The following is a 17,262-nucleotide window of genomic DNA, read 5'->3' as shown; positions in this document are numbered from 1 at the left end:
GTGGCCATGGAGAAACTAGGATTTATAAAATCAGTGGAATATCTACAATCGAGGGGAATGCACATCAACCTCATAGCCACTGACAGACACGTTTCAATTGCCAAGACAATGAGAGAGCAGTTCCCACATATTAAACATCCATTTGACGTATGGCATCTTGCTAAATCAATAAGAAAATCTCGGCTGCAGGAAAAAAAAAAAAAGGTTTGGAATGTATTTCAGGGTGGTCCCAGTCTATCAACAACCATCTTTGGTGGACCACCAAAACTTGTGAAGGGTCAGTGGAAATACTACTTGAAAAATGGCGGTCACTGATGCACCACTGTACCAACGTGCACCGCTGGTCAGAAAACCTACATTTCCACCAATGTGAACATGGCCCTTTGTCCCCAGTGGAGGCACGGAAGAAGAAGTGGTTGAATCCATCTTCACCGACATACAGAGCCATTGAGAGGATTGTTTTCGATAAAACTATCAAGAGATTTGAGGGGACTGACAGAATTCTGTCACACAGGAGGTTTGGAGGTGTTCCACAATATGTGCCTAAAGTACAGGCCAAAAGCGCTTGCATTTCAGCATACAGGGCATGAGACATAGGACTCTACTTGCCGGCTTGGCCCCTAACGAGAATCTCGGCCGTGAACAATCTAAGACCATGGGTAATGTAAGGATGCCTCGCTACACTAAGGCCTTTTCAAAAAGAAGTAAGCAATGGGTGATAAAACCAGTCTATGAGGAAATGGAGTTCGACTTTGTCAAAAGCCTTATTGTTGCTGTATTAGAGAAGCACAGATATGGATTTTTGAACGTTTCTGTCCAGAGCACTGATCCATTGCCACCCAACATTGCCACTGTGCCATGTCCACCCAATGGAGAGCTGGTTGTGAAGTACAAATCCCGGTTTAAATAATTGTAATACGATTGTCTTTTTGTAAATAAATGTAATTGTACAGTGTACATACAAAGTACGCTAACCCTAACCCCTACCTTCACCAACCTTGGTGTCATCAGTGAATTCTCTCTCTATTCACCTCATAATGCTGACCTTGTCTATATGTGTATGTATATATTTTTGTTGATGTAACTAATTTTCGCAATCTCATGTAAATGCTGCACACTGTTATCCGAGGGGAGGCTTGCGTATTGCAAATAATAAAACAAACAATAAATTTCACTTTCAACTCAACTCCTCGGGTACTTTATACTTTCCCTGACCTTCCCCAAAAAATTAAAAGTCTCAATAGTTATGGTTCTTTGGGGGTTCAAAGCTAGCAGACAACGAGGACAAAATTGGGGGCCTAACAAAGCGCCAAGTGAGCCGTTGCAGATGGGAGAGAAGCCAGTTCGCATTTGGACATTGAGGCGCAGTACATAGATGGATTCGAAACTTCAAGTTCTTACAGATGGCTTTACTACGGGATGTTGCAAAGAAAGAATGTATGCTCATTTCTAGTGAAGGTCAGCGGCTTTGATTTTCAGCTCGCGCCCTAAAGAGGCCCACAACTCGCACTGGCAGTATAAGGTTCTATTGTTTTTTGACCTTGAGAGACAGGGACCATGCCGAAAGAACTTCATTTGAAGGAGGGGGGGTGCAATAACGTAAGAAACGATAAGGCAGAAAATTCTGAAACTAGACAGAGTTTCATGTTAGTTCAGTATACGAAAAATCGTTGTCAAGAGCACAGTGGGATTTATGGACTGCATTACGCAGAGACACAATGGAAATTGCAAATATAATGTAAGTAACTCTTTAGACGCTTTTATACCGGAATGAAGAATTAATGAATGGATACGTGAATAAATTAATGAATAAAGAGCTAGGAAAACATTTGTGGGATCGTCCTTGTAGCGGGCACATGGGCATGCAGGTCCACATTCCACACGCATGTAGACAAAAAGTCGTTTCTCATTGTGTACTAACCTCGATTTATTTCGTTACTTTTCGCATTGATTTTAGAGCCGAACATACTCTAGGGAGAAAGGGTGACACACCGTGAATGAATGAAGTCAATAATAGTAAAATCCAGCATTGGCCACAATACAGTGATGGTGAAACCAGAATTTATCAGGACAGACTCCTGCAGAAGTAGGCTTGAAGGGGGTGAGGGGGTAGCAGGGTAGAAGAATCAAGCAAAACAGGCAACACATGTGTGCGAAAATGGTGGGGCCACAAGAGAACATCACGGGCAGGGGGGGGCAGAGGGAGTGGGGGTGGCCTGTGGGGACAGAGGGAGTAACACATGTTGGTGCATGCTTACCTGCTGTCTGAGCAGGGGGTTGGGTCCTGGGTCCTCCGGATATGAACAGGTCGAAACAGGAATTGCCCTTCTCTTCGTCTGCCCTTCGAGCGGCAGGCAGGAAGGCACCAGGTGGGCGGGGCTTAGGCCAGGTGACCTAAAACACTTGCACCTGCTCCCCATCTACAAAGGAAAAGAGGTTGGAGGGCTCCTTAACAGGTCCAACCAGGAAATGCCCTTTTCTTCATCTGCCCTTCGCTTAGGACGCCCGGGTGAGAGACGCCCTTGATCTAATAGTTAAGAGCAGGAAGGAAGAGGCAGGGCTAAGAAGGTGGGTGGTGCTTAGGCCTAGTGACCTAGACACCTGCTCCCCATCTGCAAAGGAAAAGAGGCTGGAGGGCTCCTTAAGTAGGGAAAAAGAGCGGCAAGCAGGAAGGCACCGGGTGGGTGGGGCTTGCTAAGTGATGAGCCCCAACAAGGGTGAAACATGTTTGGGGATGCTTGTGGTCTCGTGCAGAAGGGATGTGGCCTAGCAGTTCGGGCTGGACTGCCCCTTTTGGGGTGGGGCCAAGCCTGATTTGCATATGGTCTTTCCCCTTCTGTAATGGCTTGGCAGGCGAAGAACGGTGGTCTGGAGGGTTGCCCAGAGCATTGCGAGTGGTTAAGATTCATTCTAAACCTTCCAGCCATCACCTCTTTGTTTCTGCTTTAAAACTCCATAACCGAAGAACACAAAAGTATAAAACACATCAAAATACATGAAAGAGTGGAAAAAAAGGCTCACTCTTTCCAGGTAAAAAAACAAATCCTAGAAATCCAGCAAAATAGCTGGGGGTCTCAAAAGGTAACGGAAATTAGCACACTCAAAAGGTAACGGAAATTAGCACATTTTGAGAATTCTCCCTAACAGTAAACTTAACCAAAAAGCCATTACCGAAAAAGTTAGGATACAAGATACCCTAACTTCATTTCACAGTAAACTGATGTGTAAAACTGTCAAAATACAAGAATTCATAAAGAGCGACAGTCTCAGTACTGCTAGCCTGTCTTGGGGCCCAATCAGTTTCCCCATAACAATAACTACAAGGGAAGTGAAACAGAAGCATTTACTTACCTCCAAAAAGTCAGGTCAGGAGTCAAAACAAAGCAGAACGAAAGGCTGTACATTGAAATCTATTGAGGAAAAAACGTAAAAAGAAAATCTTTCCCAACACTAAATGGTCCTATGGACTCTAGAACATAAGTAAAAGCAAATACCTGCCTACGTAAATCACTAGAATAACATAAGAGATGCCCAAGAGAAAGTCTGTACTAACCTTGCATAACCTTCCAGGAGCTGAGTAAGGCGCGCGTATGTCAGGCGAGATTCTGGGACGCTGATGAGAAACGGGTAACCAATGTTTTCAGGGCGACAGGAGGCTTTGTGATCTGGCCAATGAGTTTTCTGGCAGACTCTACAGCAAAGGAAGGAAAGAACAAACAACAATATCTAATATGTTTAAATACTGAACACTTTAATGCGTTTTGTATATATAGTGCATTTGCAAGTAGTCAACATTCAATGGAGAATAAAAAAAGCGATGTTAAGCAATCTTGAAAAATGTTTCAAAAAAGGTAGCAGGCGCTCCTCTCCAGAAAGAACATGGCATGATTACCTGTTCTGAGATGAGAGTTTGCAGCACACGCTTTTTGCTCACTATACCTTTCACAGATGGGAAATATCCATTTGCATATCAGTCTTTATCCCGCCCAAATGGGCAGTCCAGCACCGAAACGCTATGGCAATTCCTCTCTGAACAAGAGTACCAAAAGCAACCCCATACACGTATTTCAGCCTTGTTGGGCCTCATCAGTGAGGTGAAGCTTTGTCTCTCTGAGCACAGTGAGCAGGGAGTCCACGTCTGGTTGCCCCCAGGTAACTCGGGGTGACCAACCCCAAGTTCCTTTCAAATATTTCAAAAAAGGTAGCAGGCGCTCCTCTCCAGAAAGAACATGGCATGATAACCTGTTCTGAGATGAGAGTTTGCAGCACACGCTTTTTGCTCACTGTACCTTTCACAGATGTGCTGCAAACTAATCTCAGAACAGGTTATCATGCCATGTTCTTTCTGGAGCGGAGCGCCTGCTACCTTTTTTGAAATAATCTTGAAAAATGGCATACTTCACTGAAAACAGCACAACGATCAAATTCCCTTGTCGATTCTTGGCTGTTGGGGAGAAATTTGTGTTTTATCCAAAATAGCGAATTTACATGGAATGCCAAAATGCTAATGAGGTAGTTTCTTATTACAACCCTTCTCAGTTAAATAGATTTTTAGTGTATATGAGAGGAGACTGGAGCTAAACATATTTCATGATTTGGTCACAAAATTAAGCAGATCTCAGTGGTGTGGAGGGTGTATTTATTATGGCACGTAAAAGCTAAACATTGCACCCGTCCACTGCTGATGGCAAATGCTGCTCTTATCAACTGTTGCTCTGGAGGATTACACCTCTTCCCTTACTACTGAAAAATCTATTTGCAGTGAAGGATCTGGGATCCCCAGACTTTCGGGAGGGGGGGTGGGGGGGAAACGCTATGTTATCACACAGCCATCAACAATCGCACCAATAACAGCTATACTTCATATGGCTGCATGCATAGTTGAGAGAGCTAGTAAGTTGGATACACCACCACCTTTTAATTTCACTAGCATGGTTATTCATCTTTTAAGGATTTAAGTCAAATTGCGCTGCATGACTAAAGCCAACTGCCTTTGGAAGAAACTGCATATTTGGTGGTTAAACTACACCTTGCTGAGGAGCCTTTGAAATGGGGAGCAAGCGGATATTGCTTCCTTGTTCCCCCAAGTTTGTAGATGGCGGCGGTCTTACATGGATTTCTAACTTTTAGGATAAAGCATGTGGTTTAACTATTGTTCATAAATGTATATTGTTATTCTGTTACTGTTGTGTGCGCAAGGTCATTACACCTTTGTCACTGTATTGTTCTTAAAAACCTTTCGTACCGACAGCTGCTGCCTTCAGGTGAGGGTATGCTTTAGATGTCTTTCAAAAAAATACTAAAGATATCTCTCAACAAACCTACTTCTTAAAAGTAGACAAAGCAGCAAGGAATTAGCTTGATATTAAGTCTTGTTTAGTTGGGCTATGTCTCCTTGGGGAAACACTTCACTTTCCCCCTATTCTCTCATTTTGCATTCAACACTTTTGTAATCTTCAAATGCTCAAATTATTTTGAAGAAAAAAGGTGCAATGTGCATTATAATTACTTATACTTTCCAAAAATAATTTCTGCCAATGGTAAAAGCAGGATCTACATCAGCTCAGGGACCCCAAAATCATAGTTCAGATTTGCATTTCGAATAACAGTAAGGTTCTTGAATTAACCCACTCTTACAGGCTTTGCCCATAGATGCCATTTCTACTTTGCATGGTAGGCAAGGACCATAAGGCGCTGCATAGTGAAAATGAGAACATTTGTAAGGGAAGGTGCGCTAAAAAAATGTAATCTTACTGGTTGCAGTATCCAACCCGGTAGCATCTGGTGCAGCGCTTTAGTTTGTCCTCTTCGGAAAGCTGCTGCTTTTGACATGATGCACATTTGCTAATAGGAATACTCGGCACCTGTGGACGCTGAAGTAAAAAAATGAAAAGGGTAGCTACATTATTTCGATTTCAAGCCAGGAAAATCATATGTATATGATAAGTATGGTAAGTAATTTAGGACCAGCCCCCTTGACCAAGAAATGCATAGGTAAAACTGAAAACTCGCAATGTTTCATAGGTCAGTGAAGACACCAATTACACTGCTGCCCTGCCACCACCCCCCCCCCCCCAATTAGAAATAAAAAGATTGTTCCATATGTGCATCATAGGCATCAGTAACGAGATACCAGACGTCGCAACTACAAGCTCTTGCAAACACTGCCACAGTGCTACAACACCAGACTATAAAAGTGGTGGAAGGAACAAGTTACTTACCTGTAACTGTTGTTCTCCAGCATGGGTCTGGCATGGATTCACATGCTCATGAATATTCCCCGTCTCCAGGCTGCAAATACTCGGTAAAAGAAAAAAAAGTTTCACTTTCATTTACAATCTGTCTTTCTTCTATAAACCAATCACTGAGCTCTGAGTCATACTGCCCCTAGCCAATGACTGCCTTCTCCCCAAGCCCCTCTTCTGGCAGCCATTTTCAGATTTGGTAGCCTGTAAAGTGGTAGTATGACCAGGAAGAGCCGCAGAGAAGCAGGAGGGAGGGTTTGCATGTGAATCCAGGCCAGACCCATGCTGGAGAACAACTGTTAAAGGTAAGTAACTTGTTCCTTCTCCAGCATGGGGTCTGGCATGGATTCACATGCTCATGAATAAAGAATGCATAGCAGTACATACATACACAACCAAAGGGAGGTGGAAAGGCTCAACAGAAGCAATTACTCTTACCTCCTCACCAGGCTCACCTTCAAGCAAACAGGTTGCGTAGCACAGCTTGGCCGACTCTGGACTCCTCTCTGGAAACTCGGTCAACGCAGTAGAATTTCGTGAATGTGTGCGTAGACCTCCACGTAACAGTCCTGCACATGTCCAGCAGGGGCACACCAGATGGGAACGCCGTCGTCGCAGTGATCGCTCTGGTAGAATTGGCTCTCGGACGGCCAGGCAGCGGTCCGTTTGCGAAACAGTGACAATGAGTCATGTAGCCTGACAGCCACCTGGAAATGGAAGCCTTGTACAAGGCCTTCCCATGTTTCACAGGGCCAATGTTCATAAAAAGCTGAGAAGTCCTCCGTAAACTCTTCATGCGGGCCACACAAAACTTCAGCGCAAAAGCCACATCCAGCGAGTGAAAAGTCATTTCAGCCGGCGACGAAGGCGTCGAAAAAACACAGGTGACACCAAGGGTTCATTGAGATGAAATTCCGACAGAACCTTGGGCATGAACGAGGGGTGCGTCCACAGCACCCCTCTCGTCCCGTGAAAAGTCAAATAAGGGTGCTGCTAAGGAGATTTCTCAGAAATGTGCCAATTCCCTTCTACCTTAGAGACCCCCAGCACTTTTTCTGGACTTTTGGACTTTTAATTTCTAACCTGGAGAGAGTGATATCCTTTTCCCACTCTCTCATGTATTTTTCTGTCTTTTGGTTGTGGAGTCCGACAACTCCATAGGCATCCTCTTTACATTGTGACACAAAGCACAGTGAAGTCTCTTAGATTTCCCAAAGGTTTAAATATCTTCTCTTGAAGAAACTACTGTTTCCAAGAGCAGTGAAGTGAAATTGACTACTTACATTTTGTAACTTTCTATACCCAGCACACACTATCTTACAATTGGGTGCTACAGGGGTTACTTAGTATCCGCTTTGTCTAGTTTCTCATGTAACATTTTTTATGCTACCCTTTCTACACCCAATGGCTGGTGGCAGTAGGTTACTTTTTACTACCATTTTGCGTTTCTACCATGGGCTGCAATTGCAGCTGTAGTAAAGCACCCAATCTGTGTCCATTTTGTCAAAATGGCTCCACTCTTCTTTTTTTGCCATTTCTGGCTGGAAACATACTTCTTGAAATGTACTCTGCCCGCCAAACCAGGTTTGGTCTCTTTGTGCATTTTGTCTTTGGCGGGGTTAGCTGGTGAAGCCTGCCTTTGGCTCCAGTTTGTCTGGCGTGGCAGGAAGCAAGGCAGGTGCCCAAAACTCCGTGCTTTGTCTCCTTGGTTACAGGAATGCACCCAAGGGTGATTGGCTGGAGGGCTGGCCTCGGAGGAGAGCCACACTGCTGAGTGATTGACAGCTAGGCTGTGAATGAATGGGAGAAACATGCATAAAAGGCAAGGCTTTTTGCTTGGAAGGCAGAGTCGACCAGTGGACAAAGGAATACGAAGAAGAACTTGGAAGAGACGCTTGCTGCAACTCTTGGACAGTTGGTTTGCCCGGTGAAGCCCCGCTGCATTACTGAAGCTCCGAATTCGCCTCGACTAGAGAAGCCCTGCAATGGACGACTTCTCCCCTTGGGTTGGTGGGACCAATCAACTCCAAACGAACTTGTCTGGACATCGTCTCGGAGCTGGCTGTACTTCCACTGCTGCTGCAGGAACCGATTGCCAGTGAGAGGGACACCAGATTCAAGTGTCTTGTTTTTAAGTCAAACCCGACCTCCAGGATGAGGCTCCTGACTCCCAGGAAGCAAGACTGACCACGCCTGAGCCGCCTCAACAGAGTGCTGGACTCCAGATGTGAGGAAAGTCAATAGTGGGTTCCGAGAAGCGCGGTGGTGCTGTTTGCAAGAACCACAAGAAGCTGAAACCGTGAAGTGCTGCTGATCTGAGGTTTGCCCAGTGCTTCTGCCGTCCTTCCATTCGTAGTGGAACAGTCCCCAGACGTCCTCCCTTTTGTCCCCACAACTGAGGCCCAGGAACAGCAGGATCTGCATACCTACACAGGAACAGAAGCCAGCTGGAAGCAGTTTTTCTTCTAACCAAAGGTACAGTAAAACTAAGAGTACTTACCTCTTGTTGTATAGCCATGCTAGTTCTCAGTTGAGACTTGTGTTCATTGCATTTGCAGAGTTGCTACAGCTTTGCCCCTCACAAGCCTCCCAGCTTGTGGCCCCTACAGTGATTTCCTTGCGATACAAAAGTTCTAAAACATTGTGCAAGACTTTTTTCCTACTGGCAATAAGTGCTTGAGTTCACCTAGACTTTTGCTTAACTAACATTAGCTTGTCCTGGCTCCCTGAAAGATTCTTCTTACCTCTGACTTTGTGCTTTGTCTTTCCCCCAGGAAAGGGATAATTTACTTTGCATTGGAGGGTTCAAAAAGTACTTAACTGCTTAAGAATATTTGTTAACAATTGTTTTATTCCCTCATCTTCTCTTTATTTAACACAACCTCAGCATTGCTCTAAATGTACCAGCGATATAATAACCACGGTGTCCTAGTTATTTAAGTCACCTCAGGGTGTAGGACGAATTAGTGTGCCATCTCAAATGGGTATTTACGGATTTAAAGAAATTGAGAGAGTGTAATTTTGAAGTGTATTTTTGTGTTACTGCCATCCTGCTCCCTCTAAAGAAGGCTTATTCAACTGACTGTTAAATTAATAATTGTTTAAACAAGAAACCTTGAGTGTAAGTGTTTATTTGAATACTTGTCACTGTGAATCTGTAACAACCTTACTGCTCACATTGACCCCTCTTGAGATGGGTCTGGTTGCTCAGTCACACTACCAACTTATGTAGTGCATGCTTATACCAAAGGGTGGGTTAACTATTGCCAAGAGGACAAGGCTGGTGCAGTCTCCCACAGGGTACTGCATGGAATCTTGCTTAACAGTCCTCACCCTGGTGATCTTCAGTACTAAGAGCTTTTGCACCTTGCCCAAGATGGCCGCTATCCTCTCCTCCGAGGGAGCTGCCAGGCAAGATAACGTGTTGAGCCTGGACCCCAGCATGGGAGTCAAGCAGGACTTTGCATAGTTCACTGAAAACCCCATATCCGCCAGTAGCTGTAAAGTACTCTCTGTGTGATCGACGACGATGTCTCTCGACTTGGCCTGGATGAGCCAGTCGTCGAGGTATGGGTACATGTGAATTTCCTGTAGTCGCAGACGGGCCGCCACTGGATCCAGGCACTTCGTAAAGACTCTGGGAGCCGACTTTAGGCCGAAGGGGAGAGCCTTGAACTGGTAGTGCTTCCCTTGCATGACAAAGCGTAGGATCGTGCCATGAATGGGCGTGTGGAAGTATGCATCCTCTAGATCCAACGACGTCAGAAAATCTCCCTCCTCCAGCTGGCCGAGTGTATGATGCAGAGTGACCATCCTGGATTTCTGGGACTAGATATACTTGTTGAGTCGTTTTAGATCGAGAATGGGCCTCCAGCACCTGGTCTTTTCTTACTAGAAAGTATCTTGAGTAATCTCTGGTGCCTCAGAGTAGCTTCAGAGCTCTATCGACCCTTTTTATAACATGGCCCGAGCCTCCAGCAGCAACTGAGAGATATGTTGTTCCTGCTGGGCCACCGGTGGAGTTTGCGGACACTTCGCTTAAACTCCAAAGTGTGTCCCTGGGCGAGAGCGTCCAGCACCCATCGATGGGTGGAGATGTTTTCCCACACTGATGAAGTTTGCCAGCCAGTGGCATCTAGCTATGATAGATGTCCAGTAAAAAATACCATCCCTGTCCTGGGCTCCACAGCTCCTCCTCAAAAGAGCTAATTTTGGCAGGTGGGTAGAAGGATTGTGCAACAAAGGCATTTGTTTTACAACACTCCTTCCCACTGGCCCCCACTCGCCAAAATCTGTTCAATGTGCCAACACAAACACACATTCACACAGCAAGCACTATCATTCTCACAAGCCCCCCATCACCATACACCCACTCATAACACAAGCATTTACGCATCCATACACATTTAAATGAAAAATAAATTAACCAACCTATCTTCTGCCCCAGCTCCCAAGGCTCCAGCATCATGAACACAAATCGGGAAGCAAGAGCTTCCTGGTCCGTGCACATGCGTGGGTGCTGAAATGCCCCGCTCCAACCAGCTCTGTCTGTATGTGTGAAGAGGCGCAAGAGCTCCCCCTTGCACAAACAGTCATGCAGTTCCCCAGCCAGTATTTCCAATGAGCTATGCAGGGCTGGTGAAGAAAAACGCCCCAGCCTTGCATGGCACATTGACCGGATGGGCTGGGGAACTGAAATGTCAGAGGGAAAGTGTTAGCCTTTGACATTTCATCCAGCCCAGGAGCACTCCCTCAGATGGACAAAACAGCTGAAGGAGTGCTCAGTGTTTCACTGGCTGCACCAAAATTGCTGAGGAAGCCACTGAGTCGACGCCCCCTCACCCATTATGGAAGAGCCGTCCCTGCCCAAGGCTCCCCCTCCCAGTTTTTTCTTTCCACTGTAAAAAAAATAATTAAAAAGTATATATGGGATACATTACTCCCGTAATCTTATTTCTCATGCTTGTATCTGCTTAGATTTGAATGCCGTACATAGGCAGACATCTAGTGGAAGCTGCAGAGTATTACAGTTGTTGTTTTTGAAACTGGAAAAGGGACCCCGACGGGGCATGCCAGTAATACTATCCCCAGTGTGACGTCCACTATATCCATGGTCCTTCACGCGTCGAGGTCCTGCAGATGTTTCTGTTTCTGACATGAGGTAGCTTGACATGTAGCGCTAGTACTGGTGTATTAATGCAGATAAGTATAAGATAAAGCTCAGGTAAACATCTACGCACCTTCAACTCCAAGGTGAGGAAAGGTGGGCGCATGTGAATCTAAGCAGATACAAGCATCAGAAATACGATTACATTGAGTAATGTACCCCTTCTGAGGCTTGTGGAATCTGCTTAGTTCACATGCTATGAATAAATTAGCTAGCAGTGTTAGGAGAAGGTAGTGGGCTGTGAGAAGGTCCAGCGGCAAATCGATGTTTTAGAACCGCTTGTCCCACCTGTGTATCTGCTGTATACAGTAGTGCTCAGTGAACGTGTGTACTAAGCTCCATGTAGCCGCTTTGCAAATGTGTCCACCGGGACCTTTGTGATAAAGCCCAAAGTAGCTCCTGTATCCCTTGTGGAGTGAGCTCTTGGTGTGAAAGGCAGTGTTTTGTTGTATGCATCTGACTATCCATCTGGAGATGGCATTCTTGGAAATGCGGTCTCCTCTGCCTGGTGTTACGGAGACAAACAGTTGGTCTGTTTACATGAGTGGTCTTGTCTTGATTACATAGTAATGGACCGTCCTCCTTACATCACACTTCATCTCTAAAACTCAGGACATCCTGTCCTCACTCTCCTCCCATCACCTCCCTCCCTCTCTTCCTGGCTCTTCCTCTGGCCCTTCTACAGCCACCCCTCCTCCCTCCTTCTCTGCCTTTCCCCTTTTTTCTGCTGACGAGGTTTCCAGACAAGTCCGATCTATGAAAGTCTCATCTAAACAGGTTCGCCCCTGTTCCTCCAAAACTATCAAGGACCACATCAACTCCCTGGCTCCTGCCCTGGCTGACTTTTGCAACCACTCCTTCGCCTCTGGAGTCTTCCCATCCCCCCTTAAGCACTCCCTTGTGCACCCTCTTCTTAAGAAACCCTCTTCAGACCCCTCCTGCCCGGCTAACTATCGGCCAATCTCCATCACTCCCTTCCTGGGCAAGCTCCTGGAGAAACTGGCCATCTCCCAGCTTAACCTCCATGCTGAATCTGTTGGCAGTCTTCATGACCATCAATCTGGCTCCAGAGCTGCCAGAAGCACGGAAACTGCTCTCCTGAACATCCGTGAGGACCTACTCTTGAACCTTGACTCCAACACTCTGTGTGTTCTCATTCTGCTCGATCTCTCTTCTGCCTTTGACACTGTCAACCATGCCATCCTGCTCAACCGTCTCCGTGATAACCTGGGTATCACTGGTCAGGCTCTGGCGTGGCTGACCTCTTTCCTCTCCAAACGACCCTCCCAGGTCCAACTGGGGTCCTTCCTCTCTGACATCTTTTTCTCCATCTGTGGTGTCCACAGGGATCAAATCTCTCCCCCTGGCTGTTCAACCAGTACCTGGCACTCCTTGCCCACCGCATCGCCGCTCTCTGCCCCAACTTTCACTCTTCCTCACCGTGGGGCGAGGGCAGGAGCCCCCCCAGCACCCCAGCCCAGCAGAGAAGCCACGAGACCACGAGCAACACGGACAGGGCCTGCCTGACCCTGTCCCCACACGCCGCCTGACCCACGCATGCCGGGCGCAGCGCGGGCTGAAACCGAGGCTGAGCCTCGTGAAAATCAGCTGTAACCGCCGGCAGGCGGATCACGCCGGCGGCCAGCGCAAAGGCCACTCTAAGGCCTGTTGAGAGCCTGCTCACCCCCTCATTCACTCTTCCTCACCGTGGGGCGAGGGCAGGAGCCCCCCCAGCACCCCAGCCCAGCAGAGAAGCCACGAGACCACGAGCAACACGGACAGGGCCTGCCTGACCCTGTCCCCACACGCCGCCTGACCCACGCATGCCGGGCGCAGCGCGGGCTGAAACCGAGGCTGAGCCTCGTGAAAATCAGCTGTAACCGCCGGCAGGCGGATCACGCCGGCGGCCAGCGCAAAGGCCACTCTAAGGCCTGTTGAGAGCCTGCTCACCCCCTCATTCACTCTTCCTCACCGTGGGGCGAGGGCAGGAGCCCCCCCAGCACCCCAGCCCAGCAGAGAAGCCACGAGACCACGAGCAACACGGACAGGGCCTGCCTGACCCTGTCCCCACACGCCGCCTGACCCACGCATGCCGGGCGCAGCGCGGGCTGAAACCGAGGCTGAGCCTCGTGAAAATCAGCTGTAACCGCCGGCAGGCGGATCACGCCGGCGGCCAGCGCAAAGGCCACTCTAAGGCCTGTTGAGAGCCTGTTAGGAGCATCAGGAGCCAGGGGCCACGGACCCTGCCCTCACCATTCCGGCCGCAACAGCACACAACGGACTAGCCCCTGAGCCGAGGAGCATCTTCTGCTACACACGGTTCGGCCGTGCTTAGATCACCCTGCCTCATCGAACTCCCTCAAAGGCGAGGGTTGACATCTTTTCACAGCCAGGTATGCCCATCGTGCACACTCATTATTGCCAGCTGTACGGCGAGTTCTGAGGCGTAACGCTTCTTGAGTCTCGCCCGACCTCGTCAGATTCTTCCGCCTGGCCCAGCAATGGCGGGCGCATAGCGGCACCAGAGCGAGGCTCTGGCGCCCAGAGACCACTGTATTATTGCGTAGTGCCTTTTGGTCGCCCAGAGACCACTGTATTATTGCGTAGTGCCTTATGGTCGCCCAGAGACCACTGTATTATTGCGTAGTGCCTTATGGTCGCCCAGAGACCACTGTATTATTGCGTAGTGCCTTATGGTCGCCCAGAGACCACTGTAGTATTGTGTAGTGCCTTATGGTCGCCCAGAGACCACTGTATTATTGCGTAGTGCCTTATGGTCGCCCAGAGACCACTATATTCTGACATCCTCTAGGCAACTAGCGCCTTGCACTACTAGAACCATCGCTGCTCAGTCTCGCCTCCCTCCACGTGCACGACAGAGTATTCCAGCATGCTACCAGGGCTGCACCACCAGATTAGCACACTACTACTCATAGGCGCACTCCTCGCCAATGCAATATATGAACGACACTATCTACACTCGTGCTTACCTAGCTCCAGCATCATGATGCAGTCCAACACAAATTCGACACCTCACCCCAGCCCCAACACCGCGCATCCTCACACCTCTACACCTAATAGCTGCACCAGACTGTGCAGACTGAGGACACGCACACTACCTAGGTCCTTCTCATCGCAACACATCCCAGCATCACTCAGAAACTATAGATTAGGTTCTCGCACATCTGTCTCTCACAACTTTGTGGGTAGGATTCCCCACATCCCCACACCGTGTTCCAACCTCACACCCACCACTATACCATCCACCCCACCCAACTTCAAGCTGAAAAAACAAACGAAACAGCGGCCTCCCAACAGAAGTCAGGTAGCACCTACACTCAAATGCGCATTACTTAACACTCGATCGCTCACTGCCCATGCCTTAGAAATCAACGAGCTCATCTCCAGCTTCGACCTAGATCTGCTAGCCATCACAGAGACTTGGCTGCATGAAGCCTCAGGCCCCGCCATTACCCTAGCTGTACCAGTAGGCTACTCCATCCTTAGACAAGACAGACCTACAAAATCAGGGGGAGGGGTTGCCATAATCTATAAAGACATCCACCATATCAGGCCCACACCCCACACATGGGAAGGGAATGCAGACATACTATCGGCCAAACTATCCCTCTCTCACAACAACACCATTAACATTCACGTCATCTACCGGCCTCCAGGACTCCCAACCGATTTTCAAGGGCAAATTACGCATATTCTCAGCGAAAACCTAAAAAAATCCACCAAAACCTTACTCCTAGGTGATCTTAACCTAGGCTATAATGACCCAAAGGACAAAACAGCAACCTCCTTCCTCAAGGACCTCTCCAACCTAGACTTCACACAAAAAATCCTGACACCCACCCACTCCAAAGGCAGAACTCTTGACTGGCTGGCCGACCATAACTGTAACTCCTCTATCACATCCAACACATTCCTCCCCTGGACAGATCACAGCTGCATACAATTCTCTATCCCTACGTTACCTACCAGAAAAACACCAGTACATAAATCCGCCACCCTAGCCAGAAGCTCCAAAAAGTTAACTGCAGACAATCTACTCCCCCTTCTCAACACCCCATGCCTCGCCCCTCCTTTCCCTCAAGATCCTAACATCCTAGCAGACATACTCAAGGATACGCTCACCAATGCTATAAACTCCATCGCTCCTCTAGAAGAGAAAAAAGAAAAAAAATCCTTCCACTCAAACGCATGGTTCACAGAGGACCTCCAAGCTCTGCGTGACAAAAAGCGCCAAGCACTTAAAAACTGGCAGGCCAACCCATGCGACATCACCAAAGACTTATTCAAAGTCACTGCAAAAAAATACAAAACCGCCATCTTCAATGCCAAATCTGAATCATACAACCGTCGAATACTAGACTCAAAGTGCCACTCAAGAGAACTCTTCTCTATCTTTAAAGAGCTCACAGTGCCTCCCACTTCCTCTGACGAGATCATCAAGGATGAAGGCTGGTGCAACAGTATCCAAGCCGCCATGCTCAACAAAATAGACCTCTTACAAAACAAAATCCGCGACCACTACAATACCTTGCCAAAACAGAGTCGACACTTAGATTCCCAATCCCATAGCAAAACCACAAACATTCCCAAATTTGCCTTTAAAGAAGTTTCAGAACTAGAAGTCCTGGACATACTGAAACATCTGAAACCATCGACTTGCAAAGCCGATACATGCCCCCCTAAATTAATCAAGGACTGCGCTGAACCACTTGCCCCAATCATTACCGCATTCATTAATGCCTCATTCAAGTCCTGCTCTGTCCCAGACAGTCTTAAAGAAGCCTGGGTGCGCCCACTTCTAAAAAAGCCCACTCTCGACCCCACGATGCCTAACAATTACAGACCTATAACAACTGTCCCCTTCCTTCTCAAGATTCTAGATAAAGTGGCACACAGCCAAATCCAACTATACCTCGAATCTAACTCCATCCTAGGCACCAGACAGTCAGGCTTCCGCAAAGGTCATGGAACAGAGACTGCTTTGCTGGACCTAAAAAACCAAATAACCAAGATATTGGACAAAGGTAAACCCGCCCTTTTACTTCTCCTCGACCTCTCTGCGGCATTCGACCTAGTGGACCACAAGACCCTCACCTCACACCTCTCCCACTCCGCACATTTCTCTGACCAAGCCACCTCCTGGATAACCTCATTTCTTGAAGGGAGGGCCATGAAAGTCTTTTCAAACATTTCGAGCGCAACACCATCCATAATACACTGCGGTGTCCCTCAAGGCTCCTGTACAGCACCTACGCTTTACAATCTATTCACTAAGCCCCTATTCGAGAAACTTGATGCACTTGGGATTGCCTACACCAACTACGCCGACGACACCCAAGTGCTCCTCCCTCTATCAGGCTCATACCACAAAGACGCCCTAGCTCTAAAACTCATATATGCCACCATTCAAGCCTGGATGGCCACTAACGGCCTATGTCTTAACGGGGATAAGACTGAAATCCTTATCCTCGGCCAAAAATCCACACTGGCCAGGCTAGACAGCTGCTATGCCAATTTCAACATCGACAACTGCACTATCCCAGTCCTATCCTCTGTGAAAACGCTAGGGGTCTACATTGATGCAACCCTGTCCATGGACAAACAAGTTAGTGCCATTGTCTCCGCATCTGCACTAAGCACTAAACTCATCAACGCCATTAAACCATTCCTTTCCAAAGAAAACTGCCTTTCAATAGCAAGAGCTACCATAGGCGCTAAACTTGACTATTGCAATGCACTTCTAGCCGGCACCTCTGAAAAAAACCTAAACAAACTCCAGGTCACCCAAAATAACGCTCTAAGAGCAGCATTAAACATCTCCAAAAGGGA

The 17,262-nt window shown here is 47.5% G+C and overlaps 1 protein-coding gene across 3 annotated transcripts in view; it reads right to left on the bottom strand.

Moving 5' to 3' along the window:
* Positions 1–17,262, bottom strand: part of USP19 (ubiquitin specific peptidase 19) — a 1,845,650-nt gene that overhangs the window by 765,186 nt on the left and 1,063,202 nt on the right. For all 3 annotated transcript variants that reach the window (XM_069643288.1, XM_069643289.1, XM_069643291.1), the window contains exons 18-19: positions 5,755–5,873; positions 3,554–3,691 (exon numbers count right to left, since the gene is read on the bottom strand). In XM_069643288.1, coding sequence (XP_069499389.1) covers positions 3,554–3,691; positions 5,755–5,873 — 257 coding nt within the window. The remainder of the gene's footprint in view (positions 1–3,553; positions 3,692–5,754; positions 5,874–17,262) is intronic.

Source organism: Ambystoma mexicanum, chromosome 2p (genome assembly GCF_040938575.1).
Source record: "Ambystoma mexicanum isolate Mex_15411 chromosome 2p, UKY_AmexF1_1, whole genome shotgun sequence".
NCBI classification, from domain to species: domain Eukaryota; kingdom Metazoa; phylum Chordata; class Amphibia; order Caudata; family Ambystomatidae; genus Ambystoma; species Ambystoma mexicanum.
This window is presented reverse-complemented; position numbering and strand designations above follow the sequence as displayed.